The sequence below is a fragment of the Moschus berezovskii genome, chromosome 6, assembly GCF_049115385.1.
Source record: "Moschus berezovskii isolate FMDL1 chromosome 6, NW_MosBer_1.0, whole genome shotgun sequence".
NCBI lineage: Eukaryota > Metazoa > Chordata > Mammalia > Artiodactyla > Moschidae > Moschus > Moschus berezovskii.
The window spans coordinates 73,042,419-73,062,399 of NC_142465.1; the positions used below are offsets into that span (position 1 = coordinate 73,042,419).

Genomic DNA, 19,981 nt, shown 5'->3' on the forward strand with positions numbered 1-19,981 from the left:
TTTAAAAGTTTTTAATAAGTTATAGTTAACATTAGAGAATGTAGATTATGCATAAAATTGGGCTTTCTGACTTTCCTTGAGAATTCAAAAGGCTAGATCCCCATTCCCTCATGACTACATGACCAAGATTTAAGTGGTATCTCCCACCTTCAGTGGGCCAGGGACTCCATGCTGGCTTGGAGGGCATTTGAGTAGGCACTGACCCTAATCCAGGTCACCAAATTTAAACCCAGCATAGAAGAGACGTACCTTAACCACTAGCCTGAAAAAAAACAACAACTCTGCTTGCTTGTTTCTGCCCTCAGAGTACCCAAGGGTAAAATACAGCCCAGTGCCTTAGCTCACCTGTGGCTCAGCTGAACCTGGCTGGGACGCTGCATCCAGAGGCCCTCTATCACTCAGGGTCGCTTGCACCCCTGCCTCACCCTTTCCAAGGCTCAAAAGCCTTCCCATCCATTACATGTTTTCCTTCTTTTTTCTTTGGAAAGGTAGGGTGAGCTCCTATAGCGATTCAGTGCTTATAATTAAACAGGTGACAAGTTGAAATCCTAAGAAACCAATATCCTGAGGCAAGAGTAGACAATGGGAAAAAGACAGTCTCTTTAGCAAGTGGTGAGGGGAAAGTTAGACAGCTGCATGTAAATCAGAGTGAAGTTAGAACGCACCCTCTTAGCATACACAAAAATAAACTCAAACTGACTTAAAGACTTAAACATAAGACATGACACCATAAAACTCCAGAAGAGAATATAGGCAAAACATTCTCTGACATAAATTGTACCAATGTTTTCTTAGGTCAGTCTCCCAAGGCAAAAGAAATAAAAGTAAAAATAAACAAATGGGACCTTAACAAACTTACAATCTTTTTCACAGCAAAGGAAACCGTAAACAAAAAACAGCATACAGAATGGAAGAACATATTTGCAAACGATGCAACTGACAAGTGCTTAATTTCCAAAAATATACAAACAGCTCATAGAACTCAACAACAGAAAACAAACCAATCCAAAAATGGGAAGACGACCTAAATAGAGATTTCTCCAAAGAAAAAATACAGATGGCCAATAGGCACATGAAAAAATCCTCAACACTGCTAATTATAAGAGAAAAGCAAATAAAAACTACAATTAGGTACCACCTCACACCAGTCAGAAAGGCCATCATTAAAAAGTCTACAGATAACAAATGCTGGAGAGAGTGTGAGGAAAAGGGAACCCTCCTACACTGTTGATGGAAATGTAAGTTTGATACAGCCACTGTGGAAAACAGTATGGAGGTTCCTCAGAAAACTAAAAATAGAACTACCCTATGATCCTGCAATCCCACTCCTGGGCATATACCCAGAAAAAACTATAATTCAAAAAGATACACGAACCTTTATGTTCAGAGCAGCACTATTCACAACAGCTAGGACATGGAAACAACCTAAATGTCCGTCATCAACAGCTGAATGGATAAAGAAAATGTGGTGTACAGAGTGGAATATTCAGTTCAGTTGCTCAGTCGTGTCTGACTCCTTGTGACCCCATGAACTGCAGCACGCCAGGCTTCCCTGTCCATCACCAACCCCTGGAAGTTCATGTCCATTGAGTTGGTGATGCCATCCAACCATCTCATCCACTAGTCGTCCCCTTCTCCTCCTGCCTTCAATCTTTCCTGGTGTCAGGGTCTTTTCCAGTGAGTCAGTTCTTCTCATCAGGTGGCCAGAGTATTGGAGTTTCAACTTCAGCATCAGCCCTTCCAATGAATATTCAGGACTGATTTCCTTTAGGATGGACTGGTTGGATCTCCTTGCAGTCCAAGGGACTCTCAAGAGTCTTCTCCAACACCACAGTTCAAAAGCATCAGTTCCTTGGCGATCAGTTTTCTTCACAGTCCAACTCTCACATCCATGCATGACTACTGGAAAAACCACAGCTTTGACTAGACGGACCTCTGTTGGCAAAGTAACATCTCTGCTTTTTAATATGCTGTCTAGAGGAGCACTACTTAGCCATAGAAGAGAACAAAATAATGCCATTTGCAGCAGCATGGACACAACTGGAAATTATCATACTAAGTGAAGTAAGTCACAAAGAGAAAGACAGATGCTATCTGATATCACTTATATGTGGAATCTAAAATATGAAACAAGTGAACCTATCTATGAAACAGAAACAATGGACATAGAGAACAGACTGGTGGTTGCCAAGGCGGAGGGGGCTACAGGAGGGATGGAGGGAGACTGGGGTTAACAGATGTAAGCTCTTATATATAGAATGAGTAAACAGCAAGGTCCCCCTGTCTAGCGCAAAGAACTATATTCAATATCCTATGATAAATCATAATGGAAAAGAATATTTTAAAAGAATGTATACATGTATAATGAATCACTTTGCTATGCTTGGTTGCTCAGTCATGTCCAAGTCTTTGTGACCCCATGGACTGCAGCCCGCCTGGCTTCTCTTGGCTGGGGATTCTCCAGGCAAGTATAGTGGAGTGGGTTGCCATGCCCTCCTCCAGGGGATCTTCCCAACCCAGGGATGGAACCCAGGTATCCCGCATTGCAGGCACATTTCTTTACCATCTGAGGCACCAGGGAAGCCTGATTAATACAACATTGTAAATCAGCTATAATTAAACTTCTCTGGCAATGTTAATGTCCATTAATGTGAAATCACTGCTTTCCTAAACCCTTTAAGTTTTGCAACAGGTTCAGACTAGTTTCTTTCTTTAAAGGCTCAAAGGCTTTTTCTTCTTTCTTTTCTAAACATAAAAGTTTTTAAAGATTATAGAACTCCTAGCAGTTCTCTAAGGATATAGGCAAAGACATCAGAATTATGGACATGAGTTTGAGTGAACTCCGGGAGTTGGTGATGGACAGGGAGGCCTGGCGTGCTGTGATTCATGGGGTCGCGGAGAGTCGGACACGACTGAGCGACTGAACTGAACTGAACTGAGACCTTTGATCTCTGGCCCTACGGGATGGAAAGCCCCCAATTACAAATCTGAAGACTAGGAAGGTGAAACTTGTCCAAGATCACGCACAGATCATCGCTCAAGCCCACTCCGTGCTTTAGTTAACAGCCGCCAGCACTGGAGCCTCTAAGACAGTGACCCCCACCTGGGCAGCTTTTGAATCCCCAGGGAGCTGGCCACACCCAAAGCAATGGCATCAGATCTCTAGGGTGGGGCCCCCAAGCTTCAGTGGTATTTAAGTATCCCCTGTGAGCTGCCAGCACAGAGACTCATGGCTCCAGCAGCTGCCCTGGAGATGGTAACTTCTTGGGAGGGCTGCAGATCCTGGGAGGCTGCACAGTGCAGGGGCTCAGAGCATAGGCTACATGGATTCAAGTCCCAGCTCCTAGCTCCCTGATCTTAAGTAAGTTACCTGTTCTCCCAGTGCCTCAGTTTTCTCATCCATAAATTGGGAATACTAACAATACCTGTCCCCTAGAGTGCAAGGATTAACAGTGGCTCAAAAAGTGGTAGCCAGTATAAACTCGGGCCTCTTTTCTGCTATGGATGTGGTTTCTTTGCGGATTCCTCGTGACTAGCCTTTTAGGTGAGAGTTTAGGAATTTCTGTAATGAAGGAAAGAGAAAAGAATCATAGCAAATCAGATCACTGGATTTTCCTCTCCTTCCCCATAATTACAAAATTCAACGGAGGAACTTCCCTGGTGGTCTACTGGCTGAAACTCTGTGTTCTCAATGCAGAGGGACCAGGTTCGATCCCTGTTCAGGGAACTAGATCCCACATGCCAAAATTAAGAGCTCACATGCTGTAACGAAAAGATCCTGCAAACCTCAGTTAAGGATCCCCCATGTTGCCATGAAGATCAAATATCCCACGTGCCCCAGCTAACACCTGGCACAGCCAAATAAATATTTTTAGAAATAAAATCAACAGGATGTTGGCAGTGCCACCAGGATGCTAAAAGGGGTCTTGTATTAGGATTTTCAAGTGGATAATCTGAGGCTGGGTCCAAGCAGACAGTTGTTAATGACAGGTTCTGCCGGTCCGCACTCTTTATGCCTTTAAATTTACCTTTTTCTCTGGGTTTCCACTCCTCTGCATCTTCTCCACTCCAGGCAGTAAAATGGACCAGCTGTTCCTCCTTCCATTTGGGTTCTTGTGTCTGAAAGAAATTGTAAACACCACAAAAGATGTTTTAATTTAAGGGAAACCAGCCTCCCTTCCTTTTTAAGATGAAACATAGTAAAGTTTTAAAGACTTTTTTCAAATAGTCCCTAAATTTGGTACTTCAACTAATTATACTTGCCTTTTTTAAATGTCCAAATTAAAAATAGACAGCTAAATGAGAATGCAAGATACAGCTCAGAGCCTGTAGCCATGTCCATGATTTCCTAGAATCAGCCTTTCTCTGACCTAATTGATACTTTGGGGAGATCAAAGGGAGGTAAGGGGAGTGGAGGCTGGAGCTGGAGGTAGACCTAGGAGTTGCCTGGCAGCAGATGACGAACTTGATTCAGGGTTCTATAATTAAGACTAGCTCTGGCACAACATTAAAAAGTAATTTTCCTCCAATTAAAAAAAAAAGACTAGCTATGAATTGATGAAAGATGTTAGATTACAGTCCTTGCCTCATAGTATAAAGATGTGGTTCTCAAAAGTGTGGTCCTCAGACCATCAGCATCACCTGGTGTAATGGGCTGAATTGTGCCCACCCCCAATATTCATATGTGGAAGTCCCAACCTCCCAGTACCTCAGAATGTAACCCTGTTTGGAGATAAGAGTCTTTAAAGAGGAGTGTGTGTGTGTGAGCTCAGTTGTGTCTGACTCTTTGTGACCCCATGGACTGCAGCCCACCAGGCTCTTCTGTCCATGGGATTTTACAGGCAAGAATACTGGAATGGGTTACCATTTCCTCCTCCAGGGGATCTTCCCAACCCAGGGATCAAACCTGCATCCCCTGCATTGGCAGGCAAATTCTTTACCACTGAGCCACCTGGAGAGCCCTTCAAAGAGATAACTGAATTCAATAGAGGCCATTAGGGTGGGCCCTAACCCAGAAGGACTAGTGTCCTTATAAGAAGAGGAAGAGACAGCAAAGGGTAAAGATGCACAGAGGGAAGAGCAGGTGAAAAGGCAGCAAGAAGGCAGACATACACAAGCCAAGGAGAGAGGCCTCAGAGGAAACCAGCCCTGCCTGTACCTCCAGGACTCAGAAAACCCATTGCTGCTGCTTAAGCAGAAATGGTATTTTGTTACAGCAGCCCCAGCAAACTGACAACCTGGGAACTTCAGGCCCAGACCCAGACCTACTGACTTGGCAACTCGGGATGCGAACCAGCAAACTGTGTTTCAACAAGCCCTCTGGCTGACTACCATGCATACTCAAGGTTGAAAACCATTCATGTGAAGTATTGTTAATACCTGGCAGGAGCCAGCCCAGAAAAAGATGATACATGGCTGGAAGCTTGGGCTGGTCTGCTAAATATAAACTTCCTTTTAATAGGCTCTGGAAGAGTCCCAGTGAGACCTTTAAGTGGGACGGTGTGTGAACATGCTCTGTGAATGCTGAAACACCCTGTAGACACAGGTGGTAGTGAGGCATGATACCAGTATCTGGTGAAGAGAGTGACCCTCTGAATATGCCAACGTGGGCAGACTGAATCCAACAATCTCCCTCCTCGACTCAAATTTCTGAGTCCCTTAAGATTGCGTACATTTTCTGGGTCCTCCCTGGTGGTCTGGTGCAGGACTTCACTCTGCCAATGCAAGGGGCCCAGGTTCTATCCCTGGTCAGGGAACTAGTTCCTACATGCTGATTGTGGACTTCCCTGGTGGCTCCATGGTAAAGCGTCTGCCTGACAATGCCGGAGGCACAGGTTCAACCCCTGCTCGAGGAAGATCCCACAGGCTGCAGAGAACTAAACCTATGAGCCACAACCATTAAGCTTGTGCTCTAGAGCCCAGGAGCTTCAACTGCTGAGCCCACGTGCTGCAACTACTGAAGTCTTTGTGCCCTAGAGCCCGTACTCCACAAAAGAGAAGCCACTGCAATGAGAAGCCCGTGCAGCTAAAGAGTAGTCCCTGCTCCCTGCAACTAGAGAAAAGCCTGAGCAGCAATGAAGACCCAGCATAGCCAGAGATAAATTAATAAAGATTTTGTACATTTTCTGCCCTAAACAATTGGATGGTTCTCCTTTCTGAGAATAAAAGCAATGAGATTTAATCACATTTCCCATTTCGTCCCTGCTACTAGGAAGCCCACCACCAAAGGAGATCCTTAATCACAGCCCTCTTTTTTTCCTATTTCAATTTATACCACACATTTGTCCTTTGTTACGGTCTCTACAAATACTTTTGAGAAAAGAAAAACAAAGAGGGGAGATAAAGGAGTTAGAGCGAGAGATTGATCTCGCAGCTCAGATAATTATCAGCCCAGCAAACCCTCTTTGTAAAATTGAGAAAACATGGTTGGAGAAGACACGTGTTTTCTGTCTGTGACAAGGGAGTGAACTGTTCCCCCAAAGAATGCTCTTTACTCCCTCGTTTTCCTGATGTCCCAGAGCTGTAAGTCCCTTGACTAGATCCCAAACTGATACTCAGAGAATGTTATTAGTTGCCGAAGAGCTGGGACCATTACAAAAGCTCTTGTGAAACTGCTTAGGGACAAGTGTGGAAATGACATAACCAGATCTGCATTTTCTTTAAGGTTAGAAACAGTGGTTTATCTGATTACAACTTCTAACCTGCTGTTGGTCCTACTAACAAGTGTGGAGATAACTGCAACAGCCCAGGCCACCATCCAAAATCTCCTGTGCTCCATCCTGACCGTGATAGCAAAGCATTCCTCTCCTCCCTCTGACCTGTCCAGGGCTCTCCTTAATCCAGGTTTCTTAAACAAAGGTTCAAGGGGTCCACAGATAGAGCTCTCAGGGATCCAAGTTCTGAGAATTAATTTTTATTTTGTACTCTTATTTGTATTTTTGAAAAAGTTAAAGCATTTCTGGATTATCCCTAGGCCACCACTGCTTACCTAGTCCTACCATGTGAAATGATGGCACGTGTGTTCATTGATGGCCTTGGTGTACTGTGTAGTTCCATTTTTATTGTCTTGGGCTCATTACAAATGGGCAGAGACAGAAAATATATAAATGACGTATTTGGGTCAAATAAAGGTCAAGTGGTATTACAGGGTGCTGGAATTTATAGTAACTAGAAATGAGAAAGTGGTGGAAGAATTGAGTGGCGTATAGAGGAGGAAAGCCACGCTGCAAAGATTCTGTCCCAGCACAGACAGCAAGTACCTTGTATGTTTCAAGCAGGGCCTTGGTTCCAGTAAAGCATCATCATCCGTCAAGTTAATGTTGTTCATTTGAGCGTTTGGTCTCATCTACCTACTTTTATATTTGTGCATGCTTTAGTACCATTATACTTTTAATAAATTATACATTATACTCTTAATAAATCTACACTAGCCTGAAATCATTTTCAAATAAGAAGTTAAGAACCTCTCTGGTGGTCCAGTGGTTGAGAATCTGCCACCAATGCAGGGGACACAGGTTTGATCCCTGGTCCAGGAAGATCCCACATGCCACAGGGCGACTCAGCCTGTGTGCCACAACTAGCGGGTCTGTGCTCTGCGACAAGAGAAGCCACGGCAGGGAGACGCCTGCAGACCACAGCTACAGAGGAGCCCCCGCCACAGTGAGTGAAAACCCGAGCGCAGCAACAGCGACCGAGCGCAGCCATAAATTTCTCAGAGGTTAAAGCGTCTGCCTCCAATGCGGGAGACCCGGGTTTGATCCCTGGGTCGGGAAGATCCCCTGGAGAGGGAAACGGTAACCCACTCCAGTATTCTTGCCTGGAGAATCCCATGGACGGAGAAGCCTGGTAGGCTACAGTCCACGGGGTCGCAAAGAGTCGGACACGACTGAGCAACGGAACCGACGGACGAACGGAAATGAAAACAAAATATTTTATTTTAAAAATTCAGCACTAAAGGCCTGGGTGAGCTTTTTCCTCAGAGAAGCAACTGCGAATGTGTCTCAGGATTGAGAGTATACTTATTCTCCTGATCTGTGCTGTGCCCCCAAGTCCTCCTGAGGGGAACCGTGCCGCCTCATTGCAGCAGGTGCGCCATTTGCCACCTAGACTGCTGTGGAGGAGGAGGAAATGGAAAAGAAAGAAACCGCAAATACCACATTTCAAAGCGCCTTTGAGTTATTTTCTGTCTCTGCAACTGGACGTAAAACGACGCCATGGTATAGTTTCCATTTTTCATGGCTTTGTGGTCCTGAGTGCAGTGTTAACTGACACGCTGCCTCCCTGGGGAGTCAGCCAGCCATAAAATTGTCTCCACTGAAAACAACTGAGGGGAAAGTAGGAAGTCCCCCCGTTTCTCTGCTCATTTGGCCATTCATTGCCTTCAAACCTGTCCAATAGTGATCTAAGTGGACAGAATAGATGCACCCTTTCCCCCTCCTTTTCTTCTATTTCTTTTAGAACAGTTCTATTTGTTTTTTTAAGTGGCATGAATGCTCTTCTTAAGGTGATGAATACATCTGCTCAGAAGTCAGGATGTGCAAAAGTCAGAGTTTTACTGTTCAAAATAAATATGAATTGAACTTCATGACCTAGGGTTGACCTGCAACAAAAATCATAGAACTGGTGAAATTTGTACTTGAAATTTCTGGCCTTGTATTTTTAATTTTTTTCTTCTTTCATAAAGAATGAATTGCCCCTGGGTACCATACCTTGTACCTGAACTAGACTTGATCTTATTTTCTAAATGCTGAACCATACTTTGTTTGATTTAATCAATGTCCCTGCAGGGTAGGTGGCACTGTTCCGATTTTGCAAATAGAACCGAGGCTTAAAAAGTTAAGGGTCTTGCATAGGTCTTCTGATTTCAGGTCTCACCCACTTTCTATTTAGTGCTCTAATACTCTTTTCTTTTACTCTTCTATGTAAAAGTATGATCGTGTATAACATTACCCACTCTTATACACTTATATTTTACATCAATTTGCTCAGAGTCATAGGCTGAAGGCTTGGCTCCTATATTAACTCCCTAAGACTAGCATAACAAAGTAGCACAAGTTTGCTGGCTTAAAGTAACAGGAATTTATTCTGTTACAGCTCTGGAGGCTAGAATTTTAAAATCAAGGTGTCAGCAGAGCCATCCTCTCTGGTGGCTCTAGGATACACCCTTCCTTTCCCTCATCCACTTCTGGTTGTGGCTGCCAATCCTGAGCATCTCTTAGCTAGTAGACGCATCACTCCAGCCTCTGCCTCTGCCATCACATGGCCTTCTTTCTGTGTCTTTGAGTCTCTGCATTCTCTCCTTGTAAGGACACTAGTCATTGGACTAGAAACCACCTTAACTCCGTATGACTTCAGTTGAATTGCATCTTAAAAAAAAAACACAACTATTTCCAGGAACTCCCCTGGTGATCCAGTGGTTAAGACTACACGCTCCCAATGCAGAGGCCTCAGGTTCAGTCCCCAGTCAGGGAACTAGATCCCACATGCTGCAACTATGAGTTTTTATGCCACAACTGGGCTTCCCAGGTGGTGCTAGTGGTAAAGAACACTCCTACCTATGCAGGAGACTTAAGAGACGTGGGTTCAATCCCTGAGTTGGGAGTATCCCCTGGAGAAGGGAATGGCAACCCACCCCAGCATTCTTGCCTGAAGAATCCCATGGACAAAGGAGCCTGGTGGGCTACGGTCCATAGGGTCGCAAAGAGTCAGACACGACTGAAGTGACTTAGCACACACGCCTGCTGCAACTAAAGATCCTGGAAGTGAAGGGATCCCAAGTGCCACAACTAAGACCCGACACAGCCAAATAAGTATTTTTTTAAAAACTTACTTCCAAATAAGGTCACATTCTGAGGTCCTTAATATAAGCCCTTCCCAATTGCTCCATGCATGTTCTAAAATGAATTGTACAGACTGTGGTTCAGAGTTGGAAATACAAGGTCAGCTTCCTGTATGCCACTCAGGCCGTAGGCTCTACTGATTCCATTTAGAGGAGGGAGTTCCCTGATCCCTTTGCATTCCCAACTCTAGACCATCCCCAGTCCAGCCTGGAGGGGGCAGACCTCACAACATACATTTGAGTGGATGGATCGGTGGCTCAGTAGATGAATGGGGCAGAGAGGAAAAGATCAAAGGTAATACATGTAAATACCCACATATTTTGCTTCCAAATGATCTAATCCAGATAGACTGCCTTATGCACCAAAGCAAATATACTGACTAATGTAACCCAAAAGCCCAGAATTTGGGAGTCTGGTTTCAACAACATATGGACCTGGGTATTCAGATGATGTCACTGAAAATACATCCCCCTGTCTTTCTGCTCATCTTTCCTCAGTTCCCTTCATTTCCAGTCTAGTGCTCCCTGCATGGTAGCCCTCCTCTCTGTCCCCAGGCTCCAGGCTGCATTCTCTCAGTTCAGCAGCTTGAGAGGGCAGGGAGCAGAGAATGAAGGAAAGCAGGTTTCCAGAGGAGAATCAAGGCACTGGTGCTGAGGAAGCAAAAAGCTACAGGTGTGCACAGTGATAGGCTTGTAGAAAAATTGGATCCCTTTACTTTGAGAGAGATCAATCCAATTCCAGAACTCTAGGCTTCTGTCCCGGAGAAGGCAATGGCACCCCACTCCAGTACCCTTGCCTGGAGAATCCCATGGACGGAGGAGCCTGGTAGGCTACAGTCCATGGGGTCACTGAGAGTTGGACATGACTGAGAGACTTCACTTTCACTTTTCACTTTCATGCATTGGAGAAGGAAATGGCCACCCACTCCAGTATTCTTGCCTGGAGAATCCCAGGGACAGGAGGAACCTGCTGGGCTGCCACATATGGGGTCGCACAGAGTTGGACACGACTGACGTGACTTAGCAGCAGCAGCAGGCTTCTGTCCTGCTTTAGTCAAGAATATGGGAGAAGAATTCGGCTGCCAGGCAGACCTGAATTTGAATACTGACTCTCTTACTGTGTGGTCTCAAGCTAGTAACAACCTCTTTGAATCTCAGTTTCCTTTTATTTCCAGCTGGACTTTCAGCTCTATAAGGGAAGTTACCTTGTACTTTTTCATTACTGCAACCCTGGTGACTAGCAGCATGTTACCTGGTATGGTGGCAAGCTATTTGATGTTGTTCAATAAATCAATAATGGTTCAAGCTTTTCAAGAAAAGAAAAACTCGATATATGAAGCTCTGGTACAATGCCTGGGATGTAGAGGGTAATGGGCAAGTTATAGAGTTGATCATTATTATTACTCTCCAGAGGAAGTACAGTGGAACAGAGAACCAGAACAGTCCTGACAGCTGATAGAGAACTGGAAATGGAGACAGGCCATCTAGGTTGGCAGTGGCAGCCTTGGTGGCCCACGTTGGCCATCGTGGTTGTGGACGGTGGTCCCGGATCAACATCCCACACCAAGTACTGATTTCTTATCCCTCTTTTGTCTCCCCTGCAGTTGGAGCTCTCCAACACGGCGGTCCTACATCAGATGCGGCGGGACCAGGTCACCGACACCTGCCGGGCCAACAGCGCCATGAGCCGCAAGCGGCGGGTGCTGACCCCCAATGACCTGAAGCACCTGGTGGTGGATGAGGACCACGAGCTCATCTACTGCTACGTACCCAAGGTGGCGTGCACCAACTGGAAGCGGCTCATGATGGTCCTGACCGGCCGGGGCAAGTACAGCGACCCCATGGAGATCCCGGCCAACGAGGCGCATGTCTCGGCCAACCTGAAGACCCTCAACCAGTACAGCATCCCCGAGATCAACCACCGCTTGAAAAGCTACATGAAGTTCCTGTTCGTGCGGGAGCCCTTCGAGAGGCTGGTGTCCGCCTACCGGAACAAGTTCACGCAGAAGTACAACACCTCCTTCCACAAGCGCTACGGCACCAAGATCATCAAGCGGCAGCGCAAGAACGCCACGCAGGAGGCCCTGCGCAAGGGTGACGACGTCAAGTTCGAGGAGTTCGTGGCGTATCTCATCGACCCTCACACCCAGCGTGAGGAGCCCTTCAACGAACACTGGCAGACGGTCTACTCCCTGTGCCACCCGTGCCACATCCACTACGACCTCGTGGGCAAGTACGAGACGCTGGAGGAGGATTCCAATTACGTCCTGCAGCTGGCGGGCGTGGGCAGCTACCTGAAGTTCCCCACCTACGCCAAGTCCACGAGAACTACTGATGAAATGACCACAGAGTTCTTCCAGAATATCAGCTCGGAGCACCAGACGCAGCTGTACGAAGTCTACAAACTCGATTTTTTAATGTTCAATTACTCAGTGCCAAGCTACCTGAAATTGGAATGAAGGTGGGGGGAGGGTGTGGGCGGGGAGAGGGGAGAGAGAGAATCGTGCTTTTTTTAATTTAAGATTTTTATTTGTCAAAAAGAATTCTATGGATATTGGGTTATTTTGTAAATTAATATTTCTTTGGGGATTGATGCTGCGAGCAGCATGGTGAGAATTATTTAAAATCCTTACTAGGGAAGGACGGCTGTCATGGCAGGGGACTAGGGTGGGTGTCCTTGTTTTTTTAGACGTGAATCCCATGACACTGTCTCAGAGGTTTCTTTGTGTTCTGGTGAATTCCATGAATTGTGCATTCCATAAATGCTAATTAAGTTATTTATAGTTATTTAAACATGGTCTCTGTATAGATTTCTTTGGGGGTGGCAACAAGATTTTAATGTCTTTTCCGAAGAAATCTATGTTTTCATTCTGTGCTTGCAAATAGCTCCTGCAGGGGCGTGAATGTTCTCCTTACTAACTGCTCAGAGTCACTGTGATAACCATTGTACTGTCCATTGATGCCACCATTCTTAAAATTCTTCTGGAAATAAATAGAGCCACCTTTGCAAGGGACTGATTCCAAAACTGATTTCAGTCATGTCATGCTAAAGAAAAGTGACTTTTTTTTTAAATCCCAAGGAGAGAGCTGATTGTGGCTCCCCCCGCCCCCTGCCCTGACCAGAATTAGCAATCTGGTAGAATAGGCTTCTGTACAGAAATGTTTAACTGGCAGTGCCACTTGTGATGAAGGTGAAGTGGCTGTTGCTTTACATTCAGCAAGTATTTATTGAGCAGCTACTATGTGCTAGGCCTAATTCTAGACCCTGTGGGTAGAGCATTGAACAAAAGGAATAGTCTCAGCCCTCAAGAAGCTTTACATAGACACAGAGGATCCAGCTTGACAATTAGCAAAGCCCTGGTATCCATGGACTTAATGTGAGGTTTGGACTCTTCATGAACAACCCCAGGAGGGTCGGATCCCTACAAATTCACATTTTTTATGGTCCAAATTGAAAAACATATGCTTGAAGCAGGCCACTTGAGTAGTCCAATCTCTTTGCCTGGCACAAGAGGTGACCAATTCCCTGTCATGTGTCCATTCCAGTTTATTGGTAATATTTGCGTTTAAGCCCCAGAAGAGATTTGCCAGGCACGGCATGGAAGAATGCTGACTTATTAGTGATGTCTGCCTTGGTGAGGGAAAGGGAGATATTCGCCAACCGCTTCCTCCTGTCATTTCCAGCCAAGCATTCAGGTCTCCACCTAGAAGTGTTGTTTTCTACTCTTTGCCATGTAAAAAAGATTGAAATTTTGTGGCAGGACCCTGACATCAGAGGATTTGCAATGGCCTGGCGTTTCTACTCCTGGTGAAGGTCAGAGGCAGACTGTACACACAGGCACAGGCATACCCTCTCCCATGTCCTCCAGAGGCCAAGAGACCATCAGCGCCTTCGAGACCACCAGCAGTGAGCAGCAAGGACCGCCTTCTGGGATGGTAATCCATGCCCCTTTCCTCTGGAAGGCTAGAAACATTCCATTTCCTGTTCCTGGCTAATTAACGCCTGCACACGCTTCTCATTTCCGAGGCCATGGTTGAAGTTTGAGCCACCTCCCTCTTACAGCCAGTGAATGGGTTGGTAGCAGAGACTGTATATAATAATAATAATAGTGCTAATAATAGGGGGTGGGGTGGGGGTAAGTTTTGCTTTTTGTTTTTTGATTCAGTGTATAGCACAGAGGTGAGAGTATTCTGGACAAACAAAAAATGAATAATTTATTCACAGAAACTATTAAAACCGCATCAGCAAGCTCACAGCCAGCTCAGTGAGCAACAGCTGCCATGTCTCACTGAGAAAATTATTTTATTGAACGTGAGTGAGGCATGCAGTGGAGAGGGTCGCCAAAGCTGTTTATAAAATGTCGCAGACCTTCTTCCAAGCTCTCTCCCCGCTTTGCGAAGGGCACAGCGACCATACCCTTGATGGATAGAGATGTATGCAAGTAGAGTGACAGACTTCAGCTCTCCCTGGGCCCTATGACTAGGCAAGGGAAACTGTCCTCAGAGACAAAGCTTCTGCTAATGAAAGAGGTTTCTGGCATTTCCTGATAATGTGCTTCAGAGAACACAGGTTCTCCAGACACAAGTTGGTGTGATGCAAAATAAGGGTTTTGTGGTCAAGTGTCTTTGGGAAACAAAGCTAAGTCCATTTCCTTTCTGCAGGACTTTTCAGAGCCTTGATTGTGTGCTTGGGTGTGTTGTGAATCCCCAGGAGCATCACTGAGTCCGTGTCATTTCCTGACCTTCCATGAGCAGGATGCTGTATTTTACAGACTCTCTCACAGAGCTAGCACCTGTGTAGGTTTTGGTTAGGTTGTTTTAGCACATCTGAGGTCTTCTAGGATAAAAACTGCTTCCCTCACCCCTCCCCTCCAAAAATATCCAAAACACAGCAACAATAAAACAGCACCACTGTGCCCACCTGATTTATTATAGCCGTGAAGGTACTTTATCAAATGAATTCAATTTTTGCCTAAGTGCAGTGGTTCTAATTCTGGATATTACATGGGACACAGTTCCCTCCCTGCTGCAGGGAACAGAGAAATCTTGGGTGGTGTGGACAGACAGGAGGGAGGGGGCACAAAGCCTCAGCTAGACCCCCAACACTCTAGCTTAAGATTGTTCAGTGCAAGTTGACTGCTCAACCCTTAACAGTGCTTCTTCAATTCTGTAGTTTGGAATTGTTCACTATGTCCTTTTTTTTTTAAGTGGAAATTCACGTAGATTTCCCAAGCTTTGTGTTTCTCCGTCTCGACGACTTTTGATCAGCTGTGATGCCTTCTTTCGTCTGTCTTCTCCCTCTAGTGAGAAAGAGTGTCCTTCAGGACCATACAGCAGTGTGGTTCAACCACGAAGGGCTCTTTCTCCTCGTGTTTTGTGTTCATAGTTTATTTTCTAATGCCATGAAAACTTAAAAAAAGATTCAACCGTTTTTGCAGAATGTAGAAAGAACTCTGTGTCCTTGGTTAAAAAGAATCCATAGGTGAAAATGTGCCTGGAAAATAAAAGTTCTTGGTTCTTTTGTTCCTTTTTTTTTTTTTTTAAGAAAACTGAACATGCTTTCTATTGCCTACTTAGCTGGAGAAAAGTACAGGCAGGTGTCCCATCTCCCAGCAACTTTTCAAAGGTGCTGCCTTGTCTTCAAAACCAGGTACAGAGTAGTATTTACAAGGACTTTCCTGCTTAACCTGTCCCTTTGGTTGGACAACTCTATTAGCCAGAGGGTTTGAATTCCTGCAGCTGCTCCAGACCCTCTCCCATCTCTGCCTCCCCAGCTGGTCTGGGGAAAAGGACAGTCTGCTGACCTGTGGTGTCTCAGAAGGAAACCTTCCTTCCCACCTGTCCACCAGGTGAGTTTCACTGTCCTGCCCGTTCACGTGATTGGCATAGGATGGCAGTGGACAGTGGAAACTTCATCAGACCAGTGTCCTGGTGGCGAAGGTGTGGAAGCACCAGGGTCCAATCCCTGCTGGTAGAAAATTCCCAAAATAAAAGCAAGTCCCCAGCTTCCTTAGCTGGTGGGGTCTGGACCAGAGCTGAGCTAGTGGTTGCAAAAGTCCTGATTCTAAGCTGGCCAGATGCTGAGGGACTGTGTCCCTGGTGAGTGGGGCTCAGAGCAGATGTCTCCCAGCCCGGCCCTACCCTCCACCTACACACACGTGATCTGAGCTGCCCTGTTCTGTGTGATCCTGGGGACCAGAGTCCCTTTCCCCTTCGTGTCAGCAGGACTGACCTCATCACTCCCGCAAAGTCCCCACAGCCAGTATTTCCTGCAGCTTTTTTCCATCACAGCCAACTGGACCCTATAAATAGGCAGCAGGATCTTCTACAATCAGCTTGACCCTCGGCCGTTAACAGGCGAATTTCAGTCTGTTACACTTTGTCAGGCACAGAAGGGGCGGCCCGTACTATTTTCTTATGAGCATGCTCAGTATGGCATATGGACCTATAATTTAACATCTTTGTGGAGTGTGATTTTTTTTTTTACATAGTTGTATTCAGTAGAGGGCTTGTAGAAAACTCTCCCTGTATCTTACTGTACTGTTCAAGAAAGCTGAATTCCACATTGCCAACAAAAGCGTGAAAATGTTCATGAACCTTCTTCCAGGAAAAGCCATTCAAGCCTGATTATTTTTCTAAGTAACTTCAATTAAATTGAAGAAAAAAGAAGCTTCTCTCTGTGTATGGTTTGTTCATGGCTCATCGACATAAGACTGTAGGGGTGGGGTGGGCCGTGTTCCTTAGCACGTGGGGGGCCCTGCTTATGTGTATCAGACGATAGAAAGGGAGAGATGGAGACGCTGACCCCACTGGCAGCCTTGGCCATGGTGAAGACCTCCACAGGCCCAAACCCTGTCTGTTTAGTGGATGAACAGAAGCTTCATTCCTGTAGAGGAATGCACTAGAAGGCCCACCCTGATGGTATAGACTACCACCCCCGTGCAAAGGAAACAGGCCCTGGAGGGCTAAAGGGTGTTGCTGGCAGAGCCGATATTCCAACATGGGTTAGCGTGCCTTCAGAGTTGTGGCACTTGGGACTTCCCTGGTGGTCCAGGGGCTATGACTCTTCGCTTCCAATGCAGGGGTCCCCGGTTCAGTCCCTAGTTGGGACTACATGCCACTGCTAAAGATCCTGCATGGCCAAATAAATAATAAATCATTTAAAAAGAGTTGTGGCACTCAGTGACATGACTCTCCTCACTTCAGAAGTTGTAGACCCTTCCTTCAAAGCCCTATTTTCCATTTCCAAATCTGCTGCTTTTCTGGCATCCTACACAGCTTCTTTCAGTCCCGTTAATGGCTATTTTTAGCTTTACTGATAAAAATTATATGCCAAAGAAATCATTTCAAAGTTGCAACTTTATTGTACCCTAATTTTAAAAAATGTGTCATGTGAACATTTTAACATGAGAATATTGGATTAGAAAATATACCACATTTTTTCAATCATGCCAGATGTGGGGTCCACTATGTCCATTTACCAGCGGGTTGTTACCACCTGTGGCCTGGGTGCCTCCCATTCCTGGTGTCACTGCTGTCGTTGCTCTGGTTGCATCTGGTTGGGAAATGTCCCCATGGAGCTTAGTTTTCTTAAATGGGAAACGTGCTTGCTCTTTAGCATGGTGAGTGAATGTGACTGTTTCGGCCTGTCCCTGTCTCATTTGGGACAATGTAAATGTCAGTGGGAAGCAAGGCTGAGTAAGGACAACCCCAGTCTTAGCTTACCCGCCTTAGAGTAAGACTAAAATGCCCTCTGACCCTTATTTCTTATGGTGCCACAGGTATCTTCTCGTAATGAGGCAGAAGCTACAGAAACCAAGGAGCCTATGGCCCAGGACACTGCCAAGGCCAGAGGTTACTACCAATCCCCCACCAAGTGAACAAAAATAACATCAGGCAGAATCACGAGTGTCTGATGCCAAAGTGTCCTTTCTTGGCAAGAGCTCTCCTTTCTCAAGTGACAATTTCCCTACAATTTTTGGTATTTAATTAACTTTCATAATGGTAGGTGTTAGTTAACGTTGCACTTAGTCCCTCAGTTGTGTCTGACTCTTGGTAACCCCATGGGCTGTAGCCCACCAGGCTCCTCTGTTAATGGGGTTCTCCAGGCAAGAATACTGGAGTGGGTTGCCATGCCATCTTCCAGGGGTTGTAATTGACATTAGAAAATACAGTTTCATTTCAGCACCCAAAGTCATTTCAAATATTTTCTCAGAAAGTCCAAAAAGACGAGGAACCATTTGTAGGGGTGGGGGTAGGTAGAAACCCTAGAGAGTTGGATGGAAAACAGCCCTCTGGGGGAATACTCCCAGGGGACAATTCTGACCTTTGTATAGCTGGCACCCAGACCCCTGCTGGCACACTGTGGGTCCTTGGGACCCTGGGATGACTTACAAGATGGTTAAGACTGATCTGGTCTACATTTACCATAAGGAGTTTATCACACATCTTGTTTCTGGACTGATGGATATTTCCAGTATAAAACTTTTTTTTTTTTAAAGCGACATTCTAGCAAGACTGACATGAGGGGAAAAAAAAAGAAACTAAACCAAACAAACAACCTTTCCCCTGGCCCACAATCCTCTCCTAGAGGCAGCCTCACCCTCACATCTTAACAATCCATAGACAGAACAGTCAGAATGGAAGAGCCAGCTGATTCCAGACACTTGGCTGGCCGTGAACGGTTCACAGACACAGTGCCTCAGTCTTCCCCTTTTAAACAAGAAAAGCAGCAACATCTGAATTATGCCAGAGGTGAGGTTAACAAGAACCCCTCGTGGAAACATATATATTACCATCTGTAAAATAGATACCCAGTGGGAATTCTCTCTATGACTCAGGGAGCTCAAACTGATTCTCTGTGACAACCTGGCGGGGTGGGATGGGGTGGCAGGTGGGAGGGAGTTTCAAGAGGGAGGGGACATATGTGTACCTATGGCTGATTCATGCTGATGTATGCCAGAAACCAACACAAAATTGTGAAGTGATTATCCTCCAATAAATTAAGAAACAAGAACCCCTGAGGTCAGTAGCCCCAGTTCATCCACCAAGGAATTGTTTGCAATCTAGAGGTAATCACATTCAGTTTGGACCTAAGTTTCCTTATCAGTAAAATTACAAAATTGAGTTCTGTGGTTTTTCAGTTTTAGGGGGTAAAAATGAGCCTCAAAAATTTGTTGTGTGCTAACCACTCATGTCAAAATAGATGAAATGGAGATACTGTGAGGCCCAGCTGAGCCCCTTCTGTAAAATGCCTATGGACCTCCAGGGAGCCCTAGGATTCTAAGAAGCACAGTTTGAGAAGTCAGGTGACCTCATTCCTTCCAGTGTTGACATTCTCTAATGATCTACCCAAATTCTACTCTGTGACTCTTTGTGGCTTTACACCAAAGAGGTGAATTAGCAATTAGATGGTACCGTGGAAGTAAAAACTTTCAAAAACATAGTTAAGGCAACAGCATTAGAAAGAGATTAAGATGGAAGACATAAGGAAAAAAAAAAGGTAGAAGCAGCTGCAGGAAAGAAATAGCTCACACCCAGATTTAAGATTGGAGAACCAAAGTTTACCCTTCTCTTTTTCAATGGTCTACCAAGGAAGCACAGGCTCCAAATTCCTACAAATCCCCATTAATTTGAAATACAAGAGACTGGAATGAAAAACAGTCTCTGTATTAATCTGCTTTTTATTTTTCAATGTTTGTTTTTAAAAATAATAGAGCATCTCGTTATGGGAGAATAACAAGGGCTTTGAATTTCACATTGGTTTGGACAAGCCAGCAGCTAGAGAAGATTTTTTTTGTGGCTGCATCCAGCCTTGGACCTTTACCTGACAGATCAAGCCAGAAACAACTTCGTGCTTGGAACCAAACTGGCAACAGGATGGAATAAAAATGCCTAAAGAAGAAATGAAGGAAGAAGGGTGTCTGTCTACTGGAATGATACCTGTACACTGAGCTTCTCTCTACAATGAGCACAGAGTCAACTGCAGGTGCCTTGAAATTGTTGGCTTTTCATGTAGTCTTTTCCAAAAATAATTAGCTTCATAAACAAAGTTGACCATAAAAGTGACTAACTTCTATTAATTTACATAGTTTACTATATGACTTGTAATGCATTAAATGTTTTCCATTTAATCCTCACAGC

General features: G+C 45.2%; 1 protein-coding gene across 5 annotated transcripts in view; it reads left to right on the top strand.

The window, feature by feature from the left end:
* The window catches only part of CHST11 (carbohydrate sulfotransferase 11), a 270,817-nt gene extending 254,310 nt beyond the window's left edge, over nt 1-16,507 (top strand). For all 5 annotated transcript variants that reach the window (XM_088837159.1, XM_055394669.2, XM_055394667.2 and 2 more), the window contains one exon: nt 11,443-16,507. In XM_088837159.1, coding sequence (XP_088693285.1) covers nt 11,443-12,297 — 855 coding nt within the window. In that variant the 3' untranslated portion in view covers nt 12,298-16,507. The remainder of the gene's footprint in view (nt 1-11,442) is intronic.
* The last annotated feature ends 3,474 nt before the right edge of the window (nt 16,508-19,981 follow it).